The 24,777-nt window shown below is 54.4% G+C and overlaps 1 protein-coding gene across 1 annotated transcript in view; it reads right to left on the minus strand.

Annotated features, from left to right (window-relative positions):
- TRAPPC12 (trafficking protein particle complex subunit 12) overlaps window positions 1–24,777 on the minus strand; it is a 43,586-nt gene that overhangs the window by 5,701 nt on the left and 13,108 nt on the right. Inside the window, exons 3-8 of the mRNA XM_019646315.1 lie at window positions 24,198–24,314; window positions 20,626–20,739; window positions 19,078–19,216; window positions 11,183–11,295; window positions 6,695–6,767; window positions 3,614–3,687 (exon numbers count right to left, since the gene is read on the minus strand). Of these exons, the coding sequence (XP_019501860.1) occupies window positions 3,614–3,687; window positions 6,695–6,767; window positions 11,183–11,295; window positions 19,078–19,216; window positions 20,626–20,739; window positions 24,198–24,314 (630 nt within the window). The remainder of the gene's footprint in view (window positions 1–3,613; window positions 3,688–6,694; window positions 6,768–11,182; window positions 11,296–19,077; window positions 19,217–20,625; window positions 20,740–24,197; window positions 24,315–24,777) is intronic.

A 24,777-nucleotide genomic window follows, 5' to 3' on the forward strand; every position in this document is an offset into this window, starting at 1 on the left:
GCAGCTCATTAAAATGAGCCTCATCCGAGGCGCAGGGCGTACGGGGAGCTGACAGCACCTGCTTGTCGCCCCGGATTCCTGCCTGCCTGTCACCACCGTCCATGGCAGGGTGTGCATCCATGTGCGCCGTGTGTGTGAGTGAGTGTGAGCTTGTGCTGAGGGCCCTTGGGTGGAGAGGCAGCCACTCTGCTGCTCGGTGGCCGGCGGGGGCACCTGGGAGCAGCCGCGGTTCAGCAGCCACCCCTCACTTTCGGTTTGGGGTGAATGACAGGCACTGGGGACGTTCCTGGGTCAGTGCCAGTAAGCACGCCCCAAGTCTTGGCCAGAGAGTCGGGGCGCAGAATGTGGAGGGTGGTGCCATGGCCGTTCCCAGCGGGCAAGGCCACGCGTGTCCCTTCCAGGATGGCTTCCCGGGTAGTGGCACTGCCTTACACTTTGTTTCAGTTTTAGGCCAGGAGTCAATGTTTTCGAAGATAACTGGATATGGGAAGGGCCGTTTTAAAAACCAAGTAGTGATCCCTGGTGGAGAATTATTTTACCGCTGAGCTGTTAAAACACGGCTCTCCCAGGAGACTACTCCTGGGCAGGTCCACAGGCGTGGGGACCCGGTGAGAAAGCCAGGTTCTAGGCAAGAGGTCAGCCAGGAGGCGGCGGGGCCGTGGGGCAGCAGCGCCGTGGGGCAGCAGCGCCGTGGGGCAGCAGCGTGGGCCTCGGCCCGGGCAGGGTGACATCAGGCCTGTGCCGTGGAGCCTGGCAGCGGGCAACCACGCGGGAGCCTGTTGAGCGCTTCTGTGCGTTTATTCCTTAAGGAAACGGCTTGGTTACTGGAGGTGGAGGAAGTCCAGCCGCTTTCAGGGAAAGGGGCTGAAACGAGCTCTTTGGAGAGCTTTACTCCTGCAGATCCTGCAAGCCGGCTCTGGAATCGCGTGGGGACGGCTTGCTCACAGGACAAACCCACTGGAGTCGCGTGGGGACGGCTTGCTCACAGGACAAACCCACTGGAGTCGCGTGGGGACGGCTTGCTCACACGACAAGCCCACTGCAGCTCAGTGTTCACCCTGTCAGCAGCACCTCGTCTGGTGGCTGTGAACCAGCTTTCCAACCACCCACAGCCAGAAAGGACTTGTGTGCTGCGGTGAGCGTGGGTGCATGGCCTGTTAGCTGCCGTGAAGGACAGGACAGGCACCTGGGCAGGATGGGGGCCGTGGGGCACTTGGGGAGCACATGGAAGGCCGTCAGTGTGGGTGCTTCAGGCCGCTGAGAGTCAGAGGAGGCCAGGCAGCATTTAAAAAGTGGGGCTGGGGGCGGCCGGTTAGCTTGGCTGGTTAGAGTGCAGTGCTCGTGACACCAAGGTTGCTGGTTCGATCTCCGCATGGGCCACTGAGGTGCGGCCTCCACAACTAGACTGAAACAACTGCTTCACTTGGAGCTGATGGGTCCTGGAAAAACACACTGTTCCCCAATTATAAATAAATAAATAAATAAGTGGGACTGGTGAGCCTACCTGGGCTTTGCAACGCCCAGGACAGTGCCTGACAGTGTATTATGCAGATACTCGGGGCTGAAGCTATGACTAGATTTCTCATCACTGAAAAGCTACATTAATATCCCTTTCACTGTAACAGAAATGCTATTCGAAATAATTAAGGGCTGATGAAATAAACCCTTGCTAGCCCATTCCCCCGTGTGACTGACAGGACACCCGCCTAGAAGACCACACACAGGGCTGTAATTCCCGGCACGCTCACCAGATGGCACCAGAAAGCACATGCTTGCGGTGGCCTGCACGGCACCATTTTTTACTCCCTCTTTTATCTCATGAAAATGAAAGATTAATCTAAAATTTTAAATTAAATTGCATTCTCGTAAAAGTCTTTTTGAAACACAATCATATGTTCTGTACTGAGTCCCAACAACGTAGGTGGAAGACGTGTGCTTGGTGCCTGGTGGTCTGATCACTACGACAGTACAACAAAGAAACGCATTTTTATCCCATAATCTTCTATTAATGTGTCTTAAACATGCAAGTAAAAACCCACCAGCGGAACAGGTAACTCCCTCCGGAGGAGTCTGAGCCCCATGATTAATGAAACGTCAGCCCTGCGGATTTACAGTGTGCTCCGTTCCTTTGTGTGAGCCTGTGCATGTCAGCAGCTGACAGTGGCCCGGGGCTGCAGGGGGGGCGGCGTAGCTGCAGAGCTGGCTGACTGATCAGCGGCTGGCGGGGAATGGCCTGTTTGGAGGGGCAGAGGGGGCAGGATCTGGGCTTTGGGGAGCAGCCCAGTCACTGTGCCTCCCTCCTGCCCACGCGTGCCGGGGGCAGGCGCAGGGCTGAGCCAGAGGACAAGGGACACGGTAGCCGAAGGGCAGCCGCTGGCCTTGTCAGACATGCTGCCTGCGGAAGGTGAAGGGGAAGGGAGAATGGCCCCGAGTGGAGCCCAGAGCTGCCTGTCCCCACGCAGAGCTGAGAAGAGCCGCATGGATGCCAGGGCTGGAGGGCTGAGCCTCATTTCTGAGGCGGCGCCTGGAGCTCAGGGATGTGGCAGGGCGCAGGCTGCAAGGTCACCCTGGACCCCAGGGTCACACACTATAGGGGTTCACAGAAGGCGGGGCGCAGGGAGGGAGCTGCATGCACGCCGCACTGGCCACCCCTCATTCTGACGCAGAGGGGGAGCCGCTTAGGGCTCTGAGCTTACACCTGCACCCAAATGCCCAGCAAGCGGCCTTTGCAGGGTTGTGAGGGGTCGGTGCAGGTGTCACACGGCTGCCCCCTCAGGATTAGATGCGGGGCCGCACAAGTACACTCCTCCGCATGGTCCATGGACTGCTCGCTAGGCTGCAAATCCAGCTCTCGCAACGACCTTAGGGGCCCATGGGAGGGGTTCCCATCTCCTCGGTAACAGCCCAGGAGGGGTTCCCGCGCTGCCCCGTCTGTGGCTAATTGATTACTGAAGTAGCTCCGGCCTTCAGCCCCTGCAACTGGCAGCTCTGCCACCAACCCAGTGCAGGTCACCCCGCCACGGAGCCAGAGGTGAGTGGGGTTGGGCTGCGGCGGGCTGGGCGCTGCACGTTTCCAATGAAGGGAGAAGCTGAGAGACAGCTGTACAGCTGGGGAGGGCCAGCCTGGGGAAGAGGCCGGGGCCACCAGGACGGCCACCCTCCATGCAGCCTCCTCTACTCGACTGGTAAGCTGTCCCCTCAGGGACCGCAAGCTCCGGGGTGGCGTCCTAAGAAGCAGGTCTGTGGGGACGCCTGTCTCTAGATGCCAAAGCATCAATCCCCAAATCAAACCCAGACAAGGAAAAACACCCTCCACTGACGCAGGGAGAACAAAGGCTTGCCTTCCTGGGATGTGATTCAGACAATAAGATGCGACAGACAGAGGGAGAGGGACAGAGAATGAGAGAGTGAAGGCTGATTTTAATTAAATCATCTAGACCCACATTTGAACAATTAACCTTGACAATGAAAATCTCCCTTCTGGTGGAACTTCTTGTAGAAATCACAGTCAATTTCGCCCCGGTGTTGCTGAGCCCTCTGCTTGGGTGCCCCCGCCCGGCTCCCAGGGGCCCTCCCGCGGCGCCCGCCAACGCCCTCCCCGGAAGGCACGCACCTTCATCAGCAGTAGGCAGTTGGCCATGGAGCACGTCACGCGGCCCAGGCGAGACCTCCACAGCTGCACGGAGGCTGCAAGAGAGGGGTGGCGGTGAGCGGGCGCAGCCGGGGGCGTCTGGCCCTCAGCCCTGGGGCAGTCCTGGGAGCTGACTTAGGTCCCCATCACCACGGCTGGGCCTGGCCTAGGTGCTCACGTGCCGCCTAACACACATGGCCGGGCCACCAAGGGGATGCAGCAACACAACAGCCTCCAGGCAGACAGCCGGGGCTGCATTTCCTCCGTGTGCCGCCCAGGGACACGAGGGACCTGGGGACGCCTCGCCGACGACCTGTGGGAGGCACCTGCCCACCGGCCACTAGGCCTCCCCTGGGCTCCCCTGGGGTTGGCCATGGGGCTCTGCCTTCCCCAGGCCTCAGTTTCCAGACCTCTCCGACGTAAACAAGAACCCCGCTCCGACCTGCTTCACGGAGCTTTGTGAGATCGACGTGACAGGGCACAGAGGTGCTGCCCTGAAGGTCACAAGCACCCCGGAGGTGAGGCCACCCACGGGTGTCTGCACAGCTGCAGTGCTGACCTCTGGGCATCTTCAAACCCCTGCAGCCTGCTTTCTCCCCAGAACATCTGTGCACTGGTCCAGAGCAGCAGGGCCGGGCCTGCCCCGTTATCCCGTCTCCCCACCTGCTGTCAGCTGCCTCTCACTGATTCCCAGCCCCCCAAGCAGGTGCCTGGGGGCAAGGAGGCGCTAACCAATGGCTCCCTGCCCCCCCCCATGACCTTTATCTGTTTGTTTATTGGAATTGCCAGAAGTAAGGTTGGTTTTGAAGGCCGAGCTGATTTTAAACCTTCTATTGTGATTAACAAATCAAGGCCCAGAGAGGCCAGAGCGATGTCTGTCCTGACCCTGTCCAGTGCGCCTCAGGCCTCCGCTCTGCCTGCCGCCTCACAGAGGAGCCGGAGGACACAGCGAGCACCGAGGGGGGAGGGGCAGGCGGCGGGCAAGCCTTCCCGTCAAGCAGCACAGTCCGTGCCTTCGCTGATGAGCACGTCCTGGACGTAGCTGCATGACGGTAACTGGGGACCGTACTTTGGTCGGATCTGCCCGCTTACTGAGTGGGACCTCACCCTGCTGCCAGCACCAATGGTCAGTTTTGGGACAATGATCGCCTAGAAATTACACTCATTCTTGGAGTGCTTAAGAAGAACACAAAAGGACCAGCTGAGTGGCGTGTTGATTAGGAGTTGGCTTGGGGCGCCAGCTCTGAGCAGCAGGGCCCCGGTTCGGATCCCACATGCGGGCCAGTGACGCTGAGCCCTCTACAGCTAAGATGGTGAACAACAGCTCGACCTGGAGCTGGGCTGCCGTGAGTCGCCAGCAACGGCGTAGGCTGCAGCGGGCTGCCTTAAGCTACCGTGAGTGGCCAGCAGCCAGCATGAGCCGCCGGCAGCAGGCATGAGCTGCCACGAGCGGCCGTCCAATGACCAGCGAGCGACTGCCACACCCGGGAAGAGCGCAATGGTAACACCAACATGGGCCAGTGAAGTGACATCCTGTACAACTAGACTGGACAGCGAGGGGACAGCAACTTGTCTGATCCCCTCCCCCAGTTCCCCAATGCTGTTCCCTTCCCCAGTTCCCCAATAGAATCTTAAAGAAAAAAAAAAAGAACACCAAAACTTAATTGCCAGAATTAAGAACTTAACTCACTTTGGCTTTCAGCAATTAAAAAGTACATCAGCTGGCTAAATTCCATTTGTAACACGATTTTTGGGAAAAGACATTCAGAGCAATGCCCTTTCCTAATGAACCTAAGTGTGTCTCGGTGACCTGCAGAGTGACTGCCTGAGGCTTCTCTCGATGGCCCTCCCCTCTCTGCCTCACAGTCTGGGATGTGCTGGGATGTGACTGGCAGAGCGCTAGGGGCTGCTTTCCGAGACCACCGGCGCCCTGGTGGGGGCACTGTGACGGGGAGGGACAGGTGCTGGAGAGCAGCGGTCCAGGGTGAGCAGTGCCTTCCACCCTTCACCTTGTTAATTCCCCTGCAAGGACATTACTGAGCAGGAGCGCAGACACGCCCACCAAGCTGGCAGTCACTGGGACTTCCCAAACCACGGACGCTGGGCTAGGGTGTAAACAGCCCACTGCCACTGGCCTCCCAGGGCAAGCACCTCCTGGCCCGTCGCTCACTGTCACTCAGCCCTCTTCCCATGGCCACGAGCATGGGGGGCGCCGCCGTGCCCGGCAGGGGACACAGCTATCCATGGAGGGCTCTCTGCAGGCCACCTCGCCAGCTCGCACACCAGTCTCCTCGCAGTGCAGCTTCACAAGAAGCCACGGCTTGCCAGCGCCATGCAGCCAGCCAGCGGTCACCAAGAGCCCACCGCACGCCAGGTGCACAGGGGGAGACTACCAGGCGCCCGGGTCAGGAGGTGATGCGGAGCAGGGCAGACACTGGGAGCAGGGCGGCGCTGGGCAGCCCAGGCGGTGTGCAGAGGCGCTGTCCTGAGGACTAAGAGGCAGTGACGGGCCTCCCAGGGCGGCACCGTCTGAGCTGGGCTTTGAAGCATGAGGAGGAGTCATCGCTCATGCGCTCAAGAAACTGCAGCCAGGAGGATGGTGTCAAAACGCAAGTCAGCCCGTTGCCCAGCACTCAGGACCAAGACCAGTGTCGCCAGCTGCCCGCAGGCTCTGGGCGGGGCCATCTCCATCTCCACGCCTGCCCCTCACCAACGCCCGCTCCCGCTGCCCCGGTGGGGCAGTCGCACGGTGGGCATCCCCACCGGCGAGGCCAGGCCCCTCCTGCCCAGCACCCACGTCACCGAGGAGCCTTAGAAATGCCTGGCGTCACCTGGGGCAGGCGGGGCTTCACCCGACCAGCTCCCCGTGAGCGGGGCTCATGCCCAGTTTTACATTTCATGTGTCCAGGCCACCAAGCTCGGGGCTTGGGTTCCGAAAGAGGAACACGTGAGTGCACGAAAGGAAAGATGCAAGAAAGGGAAGGAGACCAAGAGAAAACCCTCTGCAGCTGAACTGTTGGGTCACTGGGCCATTATGCAGCGATGAGGAGCCTGGCCACTGACCTTGTCTGTTCTCCTGGGAGATGCTGCTGTGGCCCCCGTCCTCAGCCAGGCCTTGCTCCAAGTGGGCCAGGATCTGCAGGGGAGCGAAGAACAGCGTCATCAAGAGAGAATGCGCTTGTAGGCTTATGACACATTCTCGGGGAAGCAGCTTTCCCCGCATAAGAACCAATCTGTCAAGGAATGCTTCCCACGGACACACGGGATCCGAGAGCACACCAACCACAACCGAACAGCTCGGGCGAATCAGAACTGCAGAGGCTGAGAGCAGACACCACGGGGGCGAGGTCAGGGCAGCCCCCTGGGCCTCACGCTGCACACGGCTGCCCAGCCCGCCTCCGGGGCCCGTGTCTGCAGCCTAAGCTGAATGCTGCGCGGAGGGCGGGGGGACGGAGGAGACGTGAGAGGTGAGGAGGACGTCCTAGAACAAGCTCACCTCTGAAAGCAGCTGCAATACTGAAGTAACAGTGGTTTGGAAGTGCAAAGACACTGCTAGGAAACGGATGGGGGGGAGTCAGGAGGGAAGAGAAGAAAAGCCATGGTCCTGGGACACGGTTCTGCATGGGGCTGTTCCATGTCCTGGAAGCTGTGACTCAGCCCCACCACAGGGGACCTCACGGCAGCCTCACTGCAGCTACAAGGACAGACGTCAGCACCATGGACAGCAGGGGAGGGCCGGCGGCTGACTCAGCAGTCACTTGCCTTGAATGAACATCCCACCTGCCTGACTCCACACAGAACCAATACCACCTCATCTCAAGTAGGATTTAAAAGGCAATTGGTGACCCAGTCATATTTAAAGAAACCAAAATCCACGTTCCAAATTCTGTGCGGTTATTTGGGTGGAGGCAAGGGAGGCGTTCTAACGGGATAACTGACACCTTTGGCAGATGGTTCCTGGAGAACTTCCGCAGCCCACAGGAGAACCACATTTCCACCTGCCTCCGGGAAGCCTGGGCGCTCACGGACACGGGTGCACACACATGGCCTGGAAATCTGCTTTTCAAACTGCAGATTCCAATTCCCACCCCCGCACTTGTGACGCGCTCCAGGCGACACCAGTGCCGATGGTCCGGGCACCACGCTGTGGGCAGCTCTAGGGGAGGCAGCCTTGCTCCTGTCCCTTTGGTGGCTCTCAGGGGTTGTGGCAGGGGTTGGTGGGGTAGATTTGGAGCAACAGCTTTATGCAGGAGGCATCCAGTGTACAGACTGGGAGGGTGGGTCCTAATTCAAGGACCTGAGGACTCACTAACGTTCTACTTGAGTCCAGATGAGAGAGACAGCAGGTCTGCCCTAGAGGGGCTTAGGTTTCTCTGCAAAGTCCTGGGCCTTCCCATCCCACCACAGTCTCTTGGGGTACCTTCCAGGAAAGAGGCTTTCCAAGCCACTTAAGGAACATAAACCCTCCCAGGACCAGGCACTGGGCCAGGCTGCTTGTCTGCATCCCTGATCCACAGGCACGGCTGCCCCTGGAGGCAGCTGGCCACATTCATCTACAGGCTGGCTCAGGCCGGTCGCTCCCCGAGGAAAGGTCAGCGTCGGACCTGGAGGTTTCCCCCGTCTGCCCTCCCAACCACTGCCTGCAGACAGCGAGCTTCGGGGCACCACACCTCGACTGAACACACACTCTCTGTTGCCCACACAGATCACAGAATGAGAGAAGGTACCAGCCAAGATAAACACGGGGGAGAAGGCACAACTCCAGACCTTACCCATCAGGGCCCACGTTTGCCAGACTATTCGCTAACTTCTGGGCATCATGTTTTGTGCTGGGCTGGAGCTGCTGAGGGGCACCGGTGACATTCCCAGGCCCGTGTCCTGTGATTCAGTCATGCAAGCTGCTGTTTCTAAAGGCGCAGTTTCCCGACCAGCTGAGTCAAGACACGCGCCTGCCTGCAAGCCCTGTCGACAGGGACGCCCCCTCTATCGCTTGTGCGCTCGGAGCTTGGATGGGCCCAGGGGTGTCAGCAGCAACGGGCAGAGCTGCTGCTTCTACCCAGGACACAGGCGGCCTCCTCAGCCTTCCAGTCACCGCTCTTCACTTGCCCGTCACGCCCTCTCAGCTGAGTCAGCCACACTCCATCTGTCCTGTGCGGGAGCAGCGGGGAAGTAGGGCACAGCCCGCATGGGTCAAGCGAGGCCGACGGCCAGCCCACCCGAGCGTCCCCAGCAGCTGGCCAGGGAGAGGGCTGACAGTGGCTGTTCTCGCTTCCATTTTTACCTGCATTTACAAGTAAACAGCAGAACCCGAGCATCTGCAGCTCCAACGGTTCCTGACTGCCAGCCTGGAAGAAGTACCTTGCAGACCAACCACAGGCGCCACGTAAGCCACGAAAACAGTGGGACAGAGCCAACTAACTGCTCTGTTTTGGAAACAATGGCACTGGTTTTGTACTGTCCTTGAGTTAAGTACCTCAGATCAACGTCCAGCTCATGGCCAGTCAGTGGCTACTGAGGGTGGCCCAAGTGCTGGCCCCCTGCCTGTTCAGGCACAGAACACTCGAGGGGCTGGTCTGGGTGTGGCCCGGCTCAGTACCCACAGCTGGACATTGTCAGGCAGTCGCGTCTGTGCGCCCAGGACCGAGGTTTGGTACCGTCACCTGTGGGTCAGGCAGGAGGCCAGGCCCAGGGCTGCAGGCCCGGGGACGGAGGCTGAGTGAGGAGGGACTGATGGAAAACGGCAGCAAGGAGGTGCCCTTTCACAGTCTTACTCCCCCACTGTGGGACCCCTCACCAGGGCCGCCTCACCGCCCCTGGACTGACTGAGACCGATTTCCAGCAGAAGCAAGTGCAGCAGTCGCTGGGATTCCTGGCACTGCCAAGGTGACCCGCGAGACCCAAGTTCAGAACGCCGTTTCCCAAGTTCTTGGGGAACACACCGTGCTTGGGGTGGGGAAGGCTGATGGACTGACCCCACAGAGGAGTAAGAGTGGGGGGTCCAGGGGCCCGGAGCTGGGGACCTGCCCACTCGGCCAAGCCCTGGTCTCCTCGTGTGTAAATGCAGCTGCTGTGAGCTTTGAAGGAGGCAGTGCCCGTAAAAGGTAAGCACGGCCCTGACAGCGAGGGACTGGGCGTGCTGATGGCACACTGTCACGCTGTCACCGGTGTGACTCTCCTCGCTAGCCGTGTTGTCACATTGTGGTGTGCATGTCAGGAGCCCACTGCTGAAAATGCCAAACACTCTCGGGCCAGGAAACTGACCCTCAAAACGACTGCAGCTGGCCTGACCTCTCCACCCTTGGGTCACCCTGAGACTCAGAATTTTCTCTCAAATACATAAAAATTTCCCCCAATGTGATATGGAGAACAAAAAACAATTAAAAATTCATCTGTGTACAGTTTAGAAAATCATTGATTTAGCATTTCTTAATAAGTTATACGCTTCCTATTTCTAAAAATAACTATATTTTAATTATGTTTTAAGAGTCAGGGAAAAAAATGTCAGAATCTAAAAAACAGTTCAGAATACAATATTCCCCCCCATCAACTGATGAATATATAAGAGAGCAAGTAGTTTATCTTCTGTCTTGTAAGTTATGACAGAAAATGGAAGCTGACACAGAACGCGAGGGCGTGAGGTCCCAGGCACGCCGCTTATGCTCGAGGGAGGTCAGTGTGGCCGGGAGGCCACCCCTCCCTGCTGGGAGTCCTGGGGACACCGCCCTGGAACGCCATCGAAGTCCCATTGGGAGGAGCTGAAACGGAAAGGAGGAATCTGACACACATAACCTCGTTTTTCAAACAACTGTAAGATGCTGTTGCTCGTGCCTGCTTGTTAGTTCTGAAAGTGCCCCCAGATGTCGTGTCACTCACCCCACACGGCAGCACGGGGGAGGGGGTCGTACTCCCGTCCTGAGGACGGAGCACCTGCGTGGGCAGGGCTGCCCACCGCCTGCAATGGAGACGCTACGTCCCATGCTTCTTCCTCTCGCCACTCATGGGATACTTTCCTCCGTTGGTGCCTTCCACACGCGTGTCACCTCACAACCCAGAGTAACTCAGAACGCGCCTCTGGGCCGTGCCTGCTTTCAGTCAGTGTTACGAAGGTCAGTGTCACGACAGATGCTTTGCTTTGGTCCTGGGACATTTTAAACCACTCTCTTACCCTGGCTCCGGGGCATGTCTGGCACCAAGCAGGTGCGCACAGAACCTGCAGCAAGTGAGTGGCCTGCCATGGGTCGGTGCCGCCACGGGCAGCCTGGGCACAAGCTCACACATGTGATTCCTATGCCAGACAACACTTCCCTTCTCATCTGCCAGCAACACCATGGAAGGACCTCAGGACTCGTGCTCTTCCAAAACCATCCACCGCCTCCCCAATAATTTCAGCGAGAGGAGGGAATACCAGGGCCTCAGTAATCGGGGCCCCCGCCTCTCTGAGGAGGAAGTGGAGATCGTGGTGGTGGGAGGGACAGGCAGACGTGCGGTGCTTCTCGCGAGGAAGGGGGAGCACGGTGCACGCGGCAGCGGCCGCCTGGGCGAGAGCGGTACCTGGCTGCAGACGGCCTTCACTCGGTGCAGCCTGTCCAGCGACTCCTGGGGGTTCCCCAGGTACTGCTGCAGCTCCGCGTGCAGGATCCTCATGGAGAAGGGCACCATGGAGCCTGCAAGGAAGGCAGGGCTGGGTTAGCTGCGTGCTGGGACGCAGAGCACCGTCCCAGCAGAGCGACGGCAGCACCTGCATCTCTCGTCCAGCTTGCAGCGGGGCCAGCCACGTGTGCGGGGCTGATCCACGAGGCTGCACGCAAGCGTGTCTTCCAGTCGTCAGGAGACAGGCGGATGTCCACGATCCCCTCAGCTATGCTTCAGTCCTGCAGAAGCCCCCCCCCCCACACACGCATGCACGCACACACAAACACACGCGCGCGCGTGCATGAAACGGCAGGGCCGTCTCTTCCAGTGCCAGGCAGCACAGAGCTCCGAGGGTCCCTGAACACCTCTCCGGCACAGCAACTCACCTACACGATTGCTCAAGCTGGGTTCCCAAGAAGACCCTGAGAGGAGGACCTGTTAGCACGTAAGGGTGTGGGGGACATAGGCCCAGGACCTGAGGATGTGGCTCCAGCCAGACTGTGGGCTGTGTGCGCACATATGTGTGTTGTGCGTGCATGCATGTGTGTGTGCATGTGTGTGTGTGTGTGCGCACACGCGTGTGTGCGTGCACCTTTGGAGTGAAAGTTCTGCTCCGAGCTGTCCTAACAGGAGGCAAGGGAGCTTGCGGGGCTGGAAACTCCACACCTGGGACTTGTTCTCCGCAGGGCTGCCCGGGGGAGGGCCTCCCCGGCCCCTCCAGCTCCACCAAAAGGAATAAGGGTCGTTCTCTGGAAAGGGGCTGTGGCTAAAATGAACTTGTACACGGTGCCCAGATGTGGCTGCGTCATCTTGCAGGATACGGGTCTCTGTTAATGTCATGTTCCTGTCTAATATGACAAAATCTGATATATAGTATACATATACTAAGTACATAAAACCATCAAAATAATGAAGCACTCTGCACTATGTAAATGAGATAAAGGATGAAAATGCCAGCACAGGGCGATCACACAGACTCAGAAAAGGACGCTGAAAACCAGGCCGAGGTGGGCAGTATGCAGATCTGGAACACAGTTTGGAAGACGGCTAGAAAACAAGCTGTGTGACGCCTGCAGGCCACTCAGCCCCATGTCCTCAGTCTGTCCATCTACCCACCCAGGAATCACCCCATGCGCCACGTAAGACGGCTGCGTGTCTGTGCTGCTTCCTACTTGAAAGCTGCATGATGCTCTGTGGTCGTTACTGAGGGTCGGAACAAGAGGAGTCCAGAAAGGACAGTCAAATACAAGGAACGACACAGAAAACAGGCTCTACTGCGATGACAAGCCTGCAGAAAAGAAGACAATTATGTAATTTAAAATGTTTGAATTTTTTGATGACACTAAACAATTCCTATGTCTGAAAAGAATGGATGGCTGAATTCACGTTATGGTCTGAGTCATTTCAGCTTCCTAGAAAGAAGGATCTCCTGACCATCAGCGTCACTAACTATGGGGCTGGGCCGGCTGGCACAGTAAGCTGCATGTAACTGTTATTTCCATCCTGCACATCAAGCAGGGAACAGGCAATGATCGCGCCCATCTGGTTTAGAATTTACCTGCAGGGACGACTCTAGAGCCCTTCAGTCGCTGTAAGATGAGCCCAGAAACAAAACTCCTCCTACTGGAAGCTCCCAAACCCACGTTATCAATTAGCCGGACACGTGACACGGCGGCAGGGACCTATCGCTCTTCACCCTGGCAACTGCGGGTAGATCTGGGGAAGAATCTGTGTTAAAAGAACATGTGAAAATATTTTGAACAAAATGAAAATGCAACTTAAAGTGTGTGGGATCCAGCAAAAGCAGTGCTAGGAGGGAACTTTCCAGCATTAAATGCATATATCTATAATCCGTCACCTAAGCTTCCACCTTAGGATACTAGAGAAAGATAAACAATATAAAAGCAGAAGAAAAGTAAAACGTAGAACAGAAATCAATGACATTGAAAACAGGAAACCAACAGAGAAAAATCAATAAAACCCAAAGCTGACAAAAATCAATAAAATTTATAAACGTCTAGGCTAACCAAGAAAAAGGGATGATTTACTAATATGGGAAATGAAAGAGGGACCATCACTAGGGATCGCCTGGACATTAAAAGGATAATAAAGGAATAATGTGAACAACTGTATGTTCACAGACTTTGTCACCTAGATGAAATGGACCAATTCTTTAAAAGACACAATCTACTAAACCTCACACAAGGAGAAACACATAACCTGAATAGGCCAATGTCTATGTAAAAAATTAACTCAATAAGTAATAACCTTCCAAAAAAGAATACACCAGGCCCAGAGGGTCTCACTGGTGAGTTCTAGCAAATGTTTGAGAAAGAAATGGTCCCAATTCTCTAAAATCTCTTCCAGAAAATAGAAGCATAGGGAGTGCTTCCTAACTCATTCTATGAGGCCAGCATCACTCTGATACCAAAACCAGACACATTACAAGCAAGAAAAACCGCAGACCAGTGTGGCTCATGAACATAGATGTGAAAATTCTCAACAAAATTAGCAAATCAAATCCAACCATGTATGAAAAGAATTATACAGGATGACCAGGTGGAACTTATTCCAGGTATGCAGGGCTGGTCCAACATTCAAAATCAATCACTGTAACCCATCACATCAAACAGGCTAAACAAGAAAAGTCACATGATACATCAATAATGCAGAAAAACATCTGACAATGCCACACCCATTCATATAAAAACTATCAGCAAACTAGGAATAAAGGGAAACTTCCTCAACTTGATAAAGAACATCTACAAAAACCTGGGCCGGCTGAGTGGCTCAGTTGGTTAAGAGTTGGCTTGGGACGCCGGCTCTGAGCAGCAGGGCCCCGGTTCGGATCCCACATAAGGGCCAGTGACGCTGCGCCCTCTACAGCTAAGATGGTGAACAACAGCTCGACCTGGAGCTGGGCTGCTGTAAGTCGCCGGCAACGGTGTAGGGTGCATTGGGGCTGCAGTGGGCTGCAGTGAGCTACTGTGAGCGGCTGTCTAATGTCCAGCGACCGATCTGCCTCAGCTGGGAAGAGTGCAATGATCCTAATACCAACATGGGCCAGTGAAGCAACGTCCTCCACAACTAGACTGAAGAACAAAAGGACAGCAACTTGTCTGTTCCCCTCCCCCAATTCCCTAATGAAATCTTTAAAAAGAAATGTGAATTTCATGATTTTGGAGAGGGCCGAAAAGGACTAGCAGCTTTTTCTTACACAGAGGGGGAGCGGCTGGCAGGGCAGACATTAAGTGTCCAACTTAAGTGTTCGCCGCATCAATTTTAGTTTGATTTGGTAATCCATAAGGATTAAGTTGCGAATTAAGATTTCACATGAAATCATTATAACTCTAACAACTTAAACTAGACACAGGGATCTGACTTTGGAATTAGAAGAGGCACTGCATTTCTTACACAGTGCATTGAAGTTAACTAAACCTTGTTTTCTTTCCAAGGGGAGGAGCTTTTGGCTTCATCATTTTCCTCCGGCAGTGCCGGAAGTTGAAGCGAACGGTTTAATGGAGAGTAGTGCTTTCACGTGCTGGCTTTCATCACGGCTTTCTTTTCAACAGGACAGAGAATTCCAAACAAGATTAAGACGGTGCTGGGAGCTGGAAAAATCCAACTGTCCTACAAGAGGCTGAAATTAACGTGACCAGGAACGGATATATTAACTATGTCTGGAATGGACATTTCATTGTTTTTGAAGATAAAAACAAAATGAATATGTGCCACACAAAGAGTAAACCTGAACGTAAGCTACGGACATTTGTTAATAATTATGTATCAACGCTGGTCCGTCAATGCCAATAAATGTACCCCATCAAGCAAGAGGCTATCAAGCCACCCCGCGGGTGATCTAGGACAGCGTCCCCGCGTATAGTCCTGGCCAGCACAGCACACTAGCCCTGTTTGGGAGCAGCCATTTCCCAGAGCAACAACTACAAAGCCACCAACACCGGAACTGAAAGCAAATTGAGGAGGAAGGCTGAGGGGCACCTGAAGACTGGTTCAACCGGAAGCAGCACGTGGGGATCTGAAACGGCATTTAAAGCCCTGAGGACGGTCATTTTGAAGTTGTCAAGAATAAAGACAAACAAAAACACTCCTAATTTGGGGGGAGGCTGGAGCCTGCGCACCTGGCCACTCCGACCCCACCCTGGAAGAGGGGGCAGTGGCTTCCAGAGGGGCTGAGGCTCCATTTTCACTCTCATGGTTCTTACATTTCTACCCGCACGGCCAGCCCTGACCCTGAGTTTCCTGAGCCAGGTGACAATGACAGGGGGAGCCCTGGACGGTCAAGTGTAGCCCTACTGCGTTACGTCTTTAGTGTGGCCCATAGGGACGCGGGGGACTTCAAGTTAAGGAGAAGGTCCGGCAGTCTGAGCACACAGCCTCCACCGCCTGCCCTGCTGGTTTCTAAATACGGAATCTGAGCTTTGGATGACCTCTTACGTTTTGGATGGCCTGAACTCGAAGCACACAGCTGCTAACCCAGCCTCTGGGGCCCCGAGGCACAGGGACACACACACAGCGTAAGGGAAGACGCAAGAAATGGGGTGGAAAGGGGCAGAGGACAGGCTCGCAGCGCTCAGGCCGGCTGCCTCGGCCCCTGCGAGCTCGCGACGGCTGTCGGGCCTGTCTGCTCAGTGCTCACGGCTGTCTCTTTCTTGCACACCACTGGGAGAACTCCAAACAACTGATCAAAAGGCAGTGGAAACCACACACCCCGTCCTCGGAGAGGCTGAAAGTGACCGCGTGAAAATGCTGGAAGCGTCAGGGAAATATGTAAAACCACAATACTGTTCCTTTCTTGGATATGAATTTAAAAAAACCAAACCATGATTTTTACTCAAGATTCATGATGTCTTATTAAGAATATTCTGAATGGGTGAAATGACGTCCAATACTTAAATAAAATGTATTAAAGCTCATTGATAACTTCTGTTTGCATCACTGTAGCCTCCTTTTTAAAGTGCATTTTAATGGTTTGTTTTCTTATATACAGAGGGTGTACAAACAATGTATACACAGCTTAAGAAAGGAAAGAACTGTATTAAAATTGCAGTATCAATATATACTAATAACAAGAGAGGAATACAAGTCATGTGTATACATTGTTTGAGCACCCTCTGTATATACTGTAAGCTAAAATGAAACAAATAAATCAAAATCTTATATTTATGCTCGTACACCCCAAAATGAGAAGAAAAATTAGTAGGCAGTCAGCATATCACTGTGGACGAATGTTAACACTTTAGCTAAAGTAGATGTATGACGTATGTTCATTTCATGATTTAAATTAACTGCTAATGACGCATGGCCGTAACCACCTTCTCTTATCGGTACCCCGTGAACCATGCTTCCTGGTCTGCTCATCCTCCGGGAAGGACAACAGGGGGTTCCACACGGGAACCGGACCTCACTACAGGAAGCACAGTGTCACCGCCATCAAAGCTGTCCTTAGACCAGGGCGGCCCACCGCGGGCTCTATTCCACAGCTCAGGGCCGTAAAGCGGGACCTGCCAGGTGGCGGGTGGTCAGCATTAGAGCAGCGGGACTAGAAACCTCAGGAGCTGCAGGTGCCCACAGCTGCTCCAGAGAACGACGGCTTTTAACATGTATTTGTTATTCAACAGCTGGTGTCCGACTGGTCATTTGGAGGCTACGATTCTCGTGACCTCGATAGGAAAAGGGACCGGAACAGATCATGCCGCTGGTTCATTAGGGGATCACGAGATGGGCTCGCAGCTCTGTTTCCCTCAGCAGTGGGCACTGCACCACCCACCAACAGCGGCCAGTCCCCAGGCCAGCAGTGGGGCCGGCCTCCCTGAGAGCGCCCTCAGCTGTGAGGGTGGTGCTGGGGGGAGAGGCCACACGCAGGCCGGGTGGGGAGAATGACATCTGTTTATGCCGAAGGCGACACAGCTGTTCCTTATGACAAGTACGAGAGCATCTCGCTTATCAAAGCTGCCAGGCCGAGCTCACCAATCAGACCCCCCCCCCAACCCGTTCTTCTTTCCATCAGAACTAGTGAGAAGTGGCCACACACCTTCCTCTCTTTGGGGAGAAGTGTCCTTATCGCCTTCTGGAGAAGGGACAGCCAGAAGTGTGGGTGAGCAGAGAGCACCGTCACGTCACAACTGAGAGGCGTGTGCCCCGCGTAATGGAGACGTCTGGGCCTCTGCACGTTCCAAGTCCCAGGCGCAGCGAAGGACAAGTGGCTCACACGGGCCGAACGGCAGGGTGAGGACAGTGCAGCCCCAGCCCCACGGTCAGAGCCCGCGTCACCTTCCTGGGCGGTGGAGCGCCTGAGTGGGTGACCTCAGGCTGCCACCAGCTGGGGCGAGGAGCAGAGTGTCCCAGCCTCCGCCTGGGTGGCGTTCCCGAGCGCACTGTTCACGTTTGTCCCCGTCCTGAGGAGGCTCCCTGCGCCTGGCAGGCCGCTGCGGGGGAGAAGCCCACAAATGGGGGGCGGCTCACTCTCCCCTCCTGGCTGACTGCATGCAGCCAGGCCGGTTCACTTCCACTCAGGCCGGCCGACCCAGTGTAGACGGTCGGTCTGACTTTTCCCTGTTTTAGGTACTGAAACCTCCTTCTGCATTCTGTCTCGTCTACAAGGGATAAGTTTGTTAGGCAAAGGAAGAAACAGGGTTTTAATTCCCAGGAGGCTGAAGGGTCTAAAAGCAGCTCCTGCTGAAATCCTCCTGCAATTCTGGGGAAACCCAGGATAACGCAGACCAATCCCCATCGAGCCCGTGATCCAGGATAGAGCTGAGCGTGAAGGAAGCTGCCTCTCCCGCATCCCTCCACAGAAACGGATGTGAGTTACCGAAAAACAACACAAAAGGAAGTTGAGAAGTGTCTTTCCTGCAGGTGGCACAGTTCATGTTTACCTACGAACAGCGACCGAGTCACGTGAGATGCTGAGCCCGGAGCCCCGGCAGCTGCGGCCTCCGTTCCTGCCTGGGGGGCTCTGTGTTCCTGACAAGCACACAAGAGGCGGTGAGCCAGAGAACGAGGACAGGCGAGGATGACGGCAGAAGCAGTGACCGCTGCGTGCTCGCCATGGCCACGAGACACGTGCTCACAGGACCTCGCGGGCAGTCTCACCCTGTGGCACCGACAGCGCACCGGCCACAGAGACGCCGACCCTGGGCCACCGTCCCACACGAGTGAGCGGGCAAGGAGCCAGGAATGCCGGGGGACAACAGGGGCTGTCAGGAGCGGTGCCAGTGCTGCCACCGGTGCGAGTCTTTCCCCATCAGCACGCGTTCGCCCCGCCTCAGGACTGCCAGGGCCCCGTGGCCCTCTGACTGGTCCTCTCTGTTCCCCGACTCCTCATCCTTACCACTCCCCCACAACATCCCCAAACGGGGGCATGACCACCTAGTGGGTTGCAGCCAGATGTTTTAGTAAATTAAATCAGAGCGGAGGCGAGTGGAAAACAGCCCAGAAGAAGCAGTTACACGGATGCGTGTGTTTCCTTTCTACACGCCAATCTGCACTAAGTTATAAGGTGGTTGTTTACCCTGGAGCACAGTCAAAAAGTCTGAATGTCTACCGCCCAGTCCTTGCACCAAATCTTACTGCTGTCTCACAGCACGGCATGAGAAACGGTGGTTATCGGAGTGAACGGCGCACGCAGGTGAGTGGACCTAGAGCGTGGAGTGAGGTCATTCTGTCAGTCAAGGCTCATTGCCGGGCTACTTATTTCCCAGGACTGGACAAACAGGGAAAGCTGGGAACCCCTGATGACGTGCAGAGCAAAGCGACACACACACACAAAGACATTGGGGGCGCGGCGGCCTTACCCCTGCGCCCGGGGTACACGTGAGGGTAGTACTCATAGTAGAGGTCCGGCTGGTCCAGGTTCCCAAAGGGCTCAAACTCCATCTCAGCGTTCTGGAAAAGGCCCAGCTTCACCAGAAGGGCCAGCCTCACAAACCAGAGCTAAAACGCGAAACAAAATGGACACAATGGGTTATCTGCACAGAGCAAGGCCAGACACTCCAATTCCCTCTGGATTTGGTATCAGCGCTGGATTTCAAATACATTAGAACAGGGGCTGAACTTTCTTCCTTTGCACATCTGCTATGTGCTTATGAAAACACTGGGGCTTAGTAATAACAACATGGATGGTTGACTATACTTCCTCAGCAGGGTGTGTGTGCACAGCACTCTGCAGGCCATTCTGACGCTAAAAATACCATATTTCCCCATGTGTAAGTCGCACCCATTTTCGAAAAATTTGGGGTCTAAAAACTGGGTGCGTCTTACACAGTGGTTGTAGATTTTTTTACTTGTATTTCCCGCTGAGGGCCAGTCAATATATGAAGACGTGATTCGTCATCAGACACAGATGAGGACAAGCTAATGGTTTTGAGTTTTGACAGTGATGAGGAGTTGTATGAACTTTATGATGAACAAAACTTGAGTTAAATAACTTTATGTAATACATTTTTTCCCCAAATTTCAGGCCCCAAAATTAAGGTGCATCTTATACATAGGAGCATCTTATACATGGGGAAATACGGTAGGTGCTCCCCTCCCCCAAGGAGAGCAGGGTCTGGGGGGGGAGGGGACGCAGAGAGGAATCCTGTACAGGAAGTGGGGGCCCAGGACAGGATGAAGGCCATAGTGCTCCAGGGCAGGACGCTGGGGGCTGGGGGTGGGGACCTGGGTGGGGGAGGCTCAGGACGTGGGCTCAGAGGGGAGTGCGATCCGGGAACAGTCAGCTCCCAGAGGCCAGGGCACAGCGCTTCTAGAAAATGATGGGAAGTCAAATGAGAGAGCCACAGTCAGGCACGTTGGGAATTAAAAGGTACCTTAGAAATGACCTCTCGATCTCATTTACCAATGAAAACAGTGAGGCTCAATAGAAGGGCCTGCTCCAGGTCACTCAGCAAGTCATCAAGTCAAAAGGCGGGTGCCCAACTGAGTGAAGGCCACAGCTGTCCCTCTCATTCGATGAGCTGCTGTTGGTTCACAGCTCTATTTTCGGCATTCCTTTTTTAATTGGAGAGCAACTGCTATCACTGTGCGGGGGACAGCACAAGCACCCCCGGGCACCACGCACTGCGAGTCACTGCCTCCTCCCAGGCCCCTCACGCCTGGCCCCCGGCCGGCATGGGAGTGGGGCGAGCTTCGGGGCCCCTGGGTCTCAGCGCAGAGGGAGAACACAGGTCACAGCACCATCATCAGGAAGGGAACCAGCGTCCTCTCACGCTGAGGTGACCTTTGGGACATGAAAAGCCATTCGGGGCTCTCAAATTGCTCTTACTGACGTGAAAGGTGACGGTCCCTTCCGTGCCCCCAAATCATGCTACACCAGAGGCAATTCGCCAAGCTCAGGGGCTCACCTGCAGTGAGTCTGCGGTGTGGCTGGTCGGCAGGCCGCTCTTGCCGTAGCCTTGGCCATGGGCTGTGAGAAGGCGCCCACACAGGTCCACTGCTGCCCTCCAGTTTTTGCAGCTCTGTAAGACACAGTGGGACACATGACCACACGCGGCCATGCGAGCACGCAGGAGATTGGCGGGCTGGACGCAACTCCATCGCCAGACAGCCGCCTGCACCGAGCAGAACGTCAGCTGCCAATCAGGCAGGGAAGGCAGCAAGCTCGGGACGCAGTTCGGGACGAGTGAGTCATCTGGACGTTAGAAGCGAGAAACTGAAGGGAGCAGGAGCAGGGCTCCTGCCGGAGAGCTCCCCACTGACCGGGCTGCGGCCGCTTTCCTTCGGAGCAAGATAACCCTGCCCTGTGATTCTGCCTATTTCAAATCAGTGACTGGATGCTGTGTGTTGGCTACATTCATGTGGTTCTGAGTTCTGCATGTGACTAGAGGCGGTTTTAGAGGTTTAACATGACTCTGTTGTACCAATAATCAATATGAAAAACTCAATGAAGCTCACAGGCCAGCCTGCCAACACAGCACATGTTCACGGCAGTTCACGGTGTAGCCCGCGCCCCGAAACGCTGGCTGAGGCTGACCTCGCAGCGCATCAGCCTGGACTGCCTGTGTCATCTTCGCCCTAACGCAATGAGGAAGGACGGCTACCAGGCAAATGCGCAAACCGCTGGGCGTGGGACGGGCAGGCTGTGACTCCTGGGCTGCCATGCTGCTGCCGGGGCAGGTGAGCGCTTCCTGCCTCCATGTCACTCTTCTCCAGCCCTTGTCCTTGTCCCATCAGAGGGCTTGGGGACACGGCTTGTTCACACGCGTTAAGCATGCAGGTGGGTGTCGGGTTTACTTCTCCAGCCTCCTCAGAGCATGGCTTTCAGGTTTCTGATGGCCCCTCACCCCCAGGTGACATGGATGTACAGGGCCAGGGGCTCTCTGCTAACAGGGAAACGGGGGCAGAGACAAGGCTAGCCTGAGCCCTCGTCCGGGGCGGCCTGCACAGCTCGGGCAGCTGGCTGGTGGGCTGGGAGGTGGTCTGCGGCCAGGTTGTACCGGCTGGCTCGCCCTTCCCGCACGAGGCGGAGGCGGAGTGCACTTCATCTGTGAGAACCGGGGCTCGGGGTTCCACGCGGCCTGGCCTGCTGTTCGAAACTATAATTACCGATTTGTTCAGAGTGTTTCCTGCTATTCTTATCTCACTGCTTTCTACCTTTTAGTTCCCCTGCGTGGTAGTCCTCCTCCATTTTCAATATTAGATGTCAGAAATGTTAAGTAAAAAAATTATTTTTAAAATTAGAATTTAAAGTATACCGCATAAAACTTTAACTCTGTGAAGGAAATCTTGAGAAGATCTTGTGATTGCTGTATATGGCGTGTACAACTACAACAATGACATTTACTTGATATGATAAAAAGATCTAAATTTAAGTAAACTTTACTTTTTTAAACGAGGAAATTAGAGAGATTCTATTTGAAAAACTGAACATGGGCATTCGACAACTTCCAAAAGATGAGAAAAACAGCCCAATAAAACCACTCAAGTAACTAACGTGCACGTAACTTCCCCCGTGTACACCTCAAAGGGAGGCACTACCTCTACCTGCGATGCCATTAAAGTGATTAAAACGTCCTTCTCCACAGCTATGACAGGCATGTCCCTGTAAATTAGTCTTAGAACACTCTGACGTTACTGAGGAAAATACATTTAGAAACTCGTTCCTAGTATTCAGGGAGACAGGAGCTGTCTCAGGACATAATTAAAATACCAGGCCAAGGTAACAACCTTTTCGCAAAGACATTTCCCACCTGAAACAGGCCTCCTCGTTAGGACCGTGAATAAAATCTCCACTGGTCTCAAGTATTTTCAACGTATGAAAACAACATCAAAAGCACTGCATATGTTTATCATGTCAACACTAGAAATAATCGCGGTAGAAAGACAGCCTGTGGAACAGAGTCATCACAATGGCTGTGTGCAGCTTTGTGTGTACTTTTAAAACTGATCATTGTACAGTCATACTTCACATACAGCCTACTATTCAGGACGATGTATTACAGCCGTTTTTTTGAGGCCAAATACAGGGAAAGACCTAAACGCCCCTCAGCAATACGAGAGAATTCACCTGAGCAGCTTTCACAGCCATGGAAATACTTACCTTTTGGGACCTGTAACTGCATTAGCGAATTTAAAGGGGACACATATTTAAAAATGAGCTGTTCTCGCTCCCTTTTAAAAATCAGAGTATCTCCGTAGCTTTCCTTCCCAAAGCTTCCCAGTCGTAGGGATAATTCTAGAATCACGTCGTAAAAGAAACTCAATGAAGCATTTGATTTACCGTATTTGCCGGCATATAAGACGACTGGGCGTATAAGACGACCCCCTAACATTTCCACTCAAAATATAGAGTTTGTTATATACTCGCCGTATAAGACTACCCCTTCTTCCGCACACCTTCCACACACCAAATAAAAGGTAAAACAATATCAGATTTGATTTCAACATTTATATTTATATTCAAATGCTTATGACATGCAGGAAAACTGTCACAAGGCTGTATGTAATCAAACATATACATAAATCGCGATTCGCGATTTTGCGCTATCATACTGGGTGTATGATCGGCTGTGTGCGATTTTGCGAGTGTGGTAAAATCGCATAACAGCAAAATCACATAACAGCCGAGCATACACCCAGCAGCGCTGCTGATGCCTGAACGGTATGTGGAATGAAGTGGGCGGGCATCGGGAGGCCACTATGGCACGGGGCAAGCACTATGGGCAGTCTATCTGAAGTGTACCTGGCGTATAAGACGACCCCCCACTTGGAGGCATATTTTTCAGGGCCAAAAAATCATCTTATACGCCGGCAAATACGGTACATTTATGAAAACTTAAACTGGAATGGTTTCCACGTAAAGGGTCTGCTCACCACCTAAGCAAGGGACTCTTACATACCTTTCTGAGGACAACACTCCTGCAAGGAGGTAACAGATGCTGAGAGAAAAGGCTAAGTGCAGACACGCAACTGCCAGGGGCTCGGGGACCGCCTGAAGCCACGGCTCTGCCCACATTAACCGCCTGCAGGCCTTCCCCACTAGCCTCCGCCTGGGCGTGCGCACAGCTCCCGTCCACGACAAAAGGAAGAATTCTGTGTACGTTTCTGCGAAACCCACCCGTTCAATACTAAGCCTTCTAAACCAAGTGGAGAAAACAGAGTACTCTAAAAAAAAAATCAACATAAAATGATTTGTCTCTAGCTATTATATTTGATGAAGCGTATTTAATCAAAGTATATGCCGCTTCAAGTAATTTGATCATTTAAAATAATGGCTTTTAAACTAATTGGACTTAAAATTAAAAGTATGTTAATATGTCTTTTGCTACACAGGACTGGTATCTAATCTAACAAAATTCTACTTATGTGCAAGGGCTTTGGATAATATGTTCAAAGTAATTAACTCGAGAAAATACTATGAAGGCAGGCAGGACGTATCAAAAACACAATACTGGAAATCAAACACACTGTTACTTACGATGAGCTGTTTCAGTCCCACGAAAGACTGCTCCACTGAGTTGGCGTTTAAGACCTGCCTCTTCGCCGCAGCCTTTTCACCCAGGAAGCGGAGCATTAAGTCTTTAACTGCATCTCCCTTGAAAGGATGCAAGAGAAATATGTCAGGACAATAAAGCGCTAATTAAACTCAGCTAACCAGAACGCACCGCGAGCCCAAACGTCCTTCTCTCACTCGGTGTATGGCGGCTGAAGCGTGGCGACGGCACGAACTTCAATTAACCAGACAAGCAGCCCACCTTCATGAGATACGTACTTTAGAACTGCTCTTTCTTTTGGGGAGGAGGGGGTAAAGCAGCGCCTGTGCCAGGCTAACACAGAGGCACACCGAGCGGGGGTGGGGTGGGGAGGCCCCTTGAGTGTGAGGTGACCCCACTGGGGACAGGAGCTGGTCCCTGGGAGGAGGAGCAGCAGGCCGGGCCGGGGCAGCACACAGCTCAGACCCCACAGTGCATCAGCGTGCCGGGGGATCCCGGGAGGACTGGGGGCACCTCCTTCCTGTGCTACCTTCCCTCCCGAGCCGGGGACACAGAGGCGTCCCT

Source organism: Hipposideros armiger, unplaced genomic scaffold (assembly GCF_001890085.2).
Source record: "Hipposideros armiger isolate ML-2016 unplaced genomic scaffold, ASM189008v1 scaffold_100, whole genome shotgun sequence".
Classification (NCBI taxonomy): domain Eukaryota; kingdom Metazoa; phylum Chordata; class Mammalia; order Chiroptera; family Hipposideridae; genus Hipposideros; species Hipposideros armiger.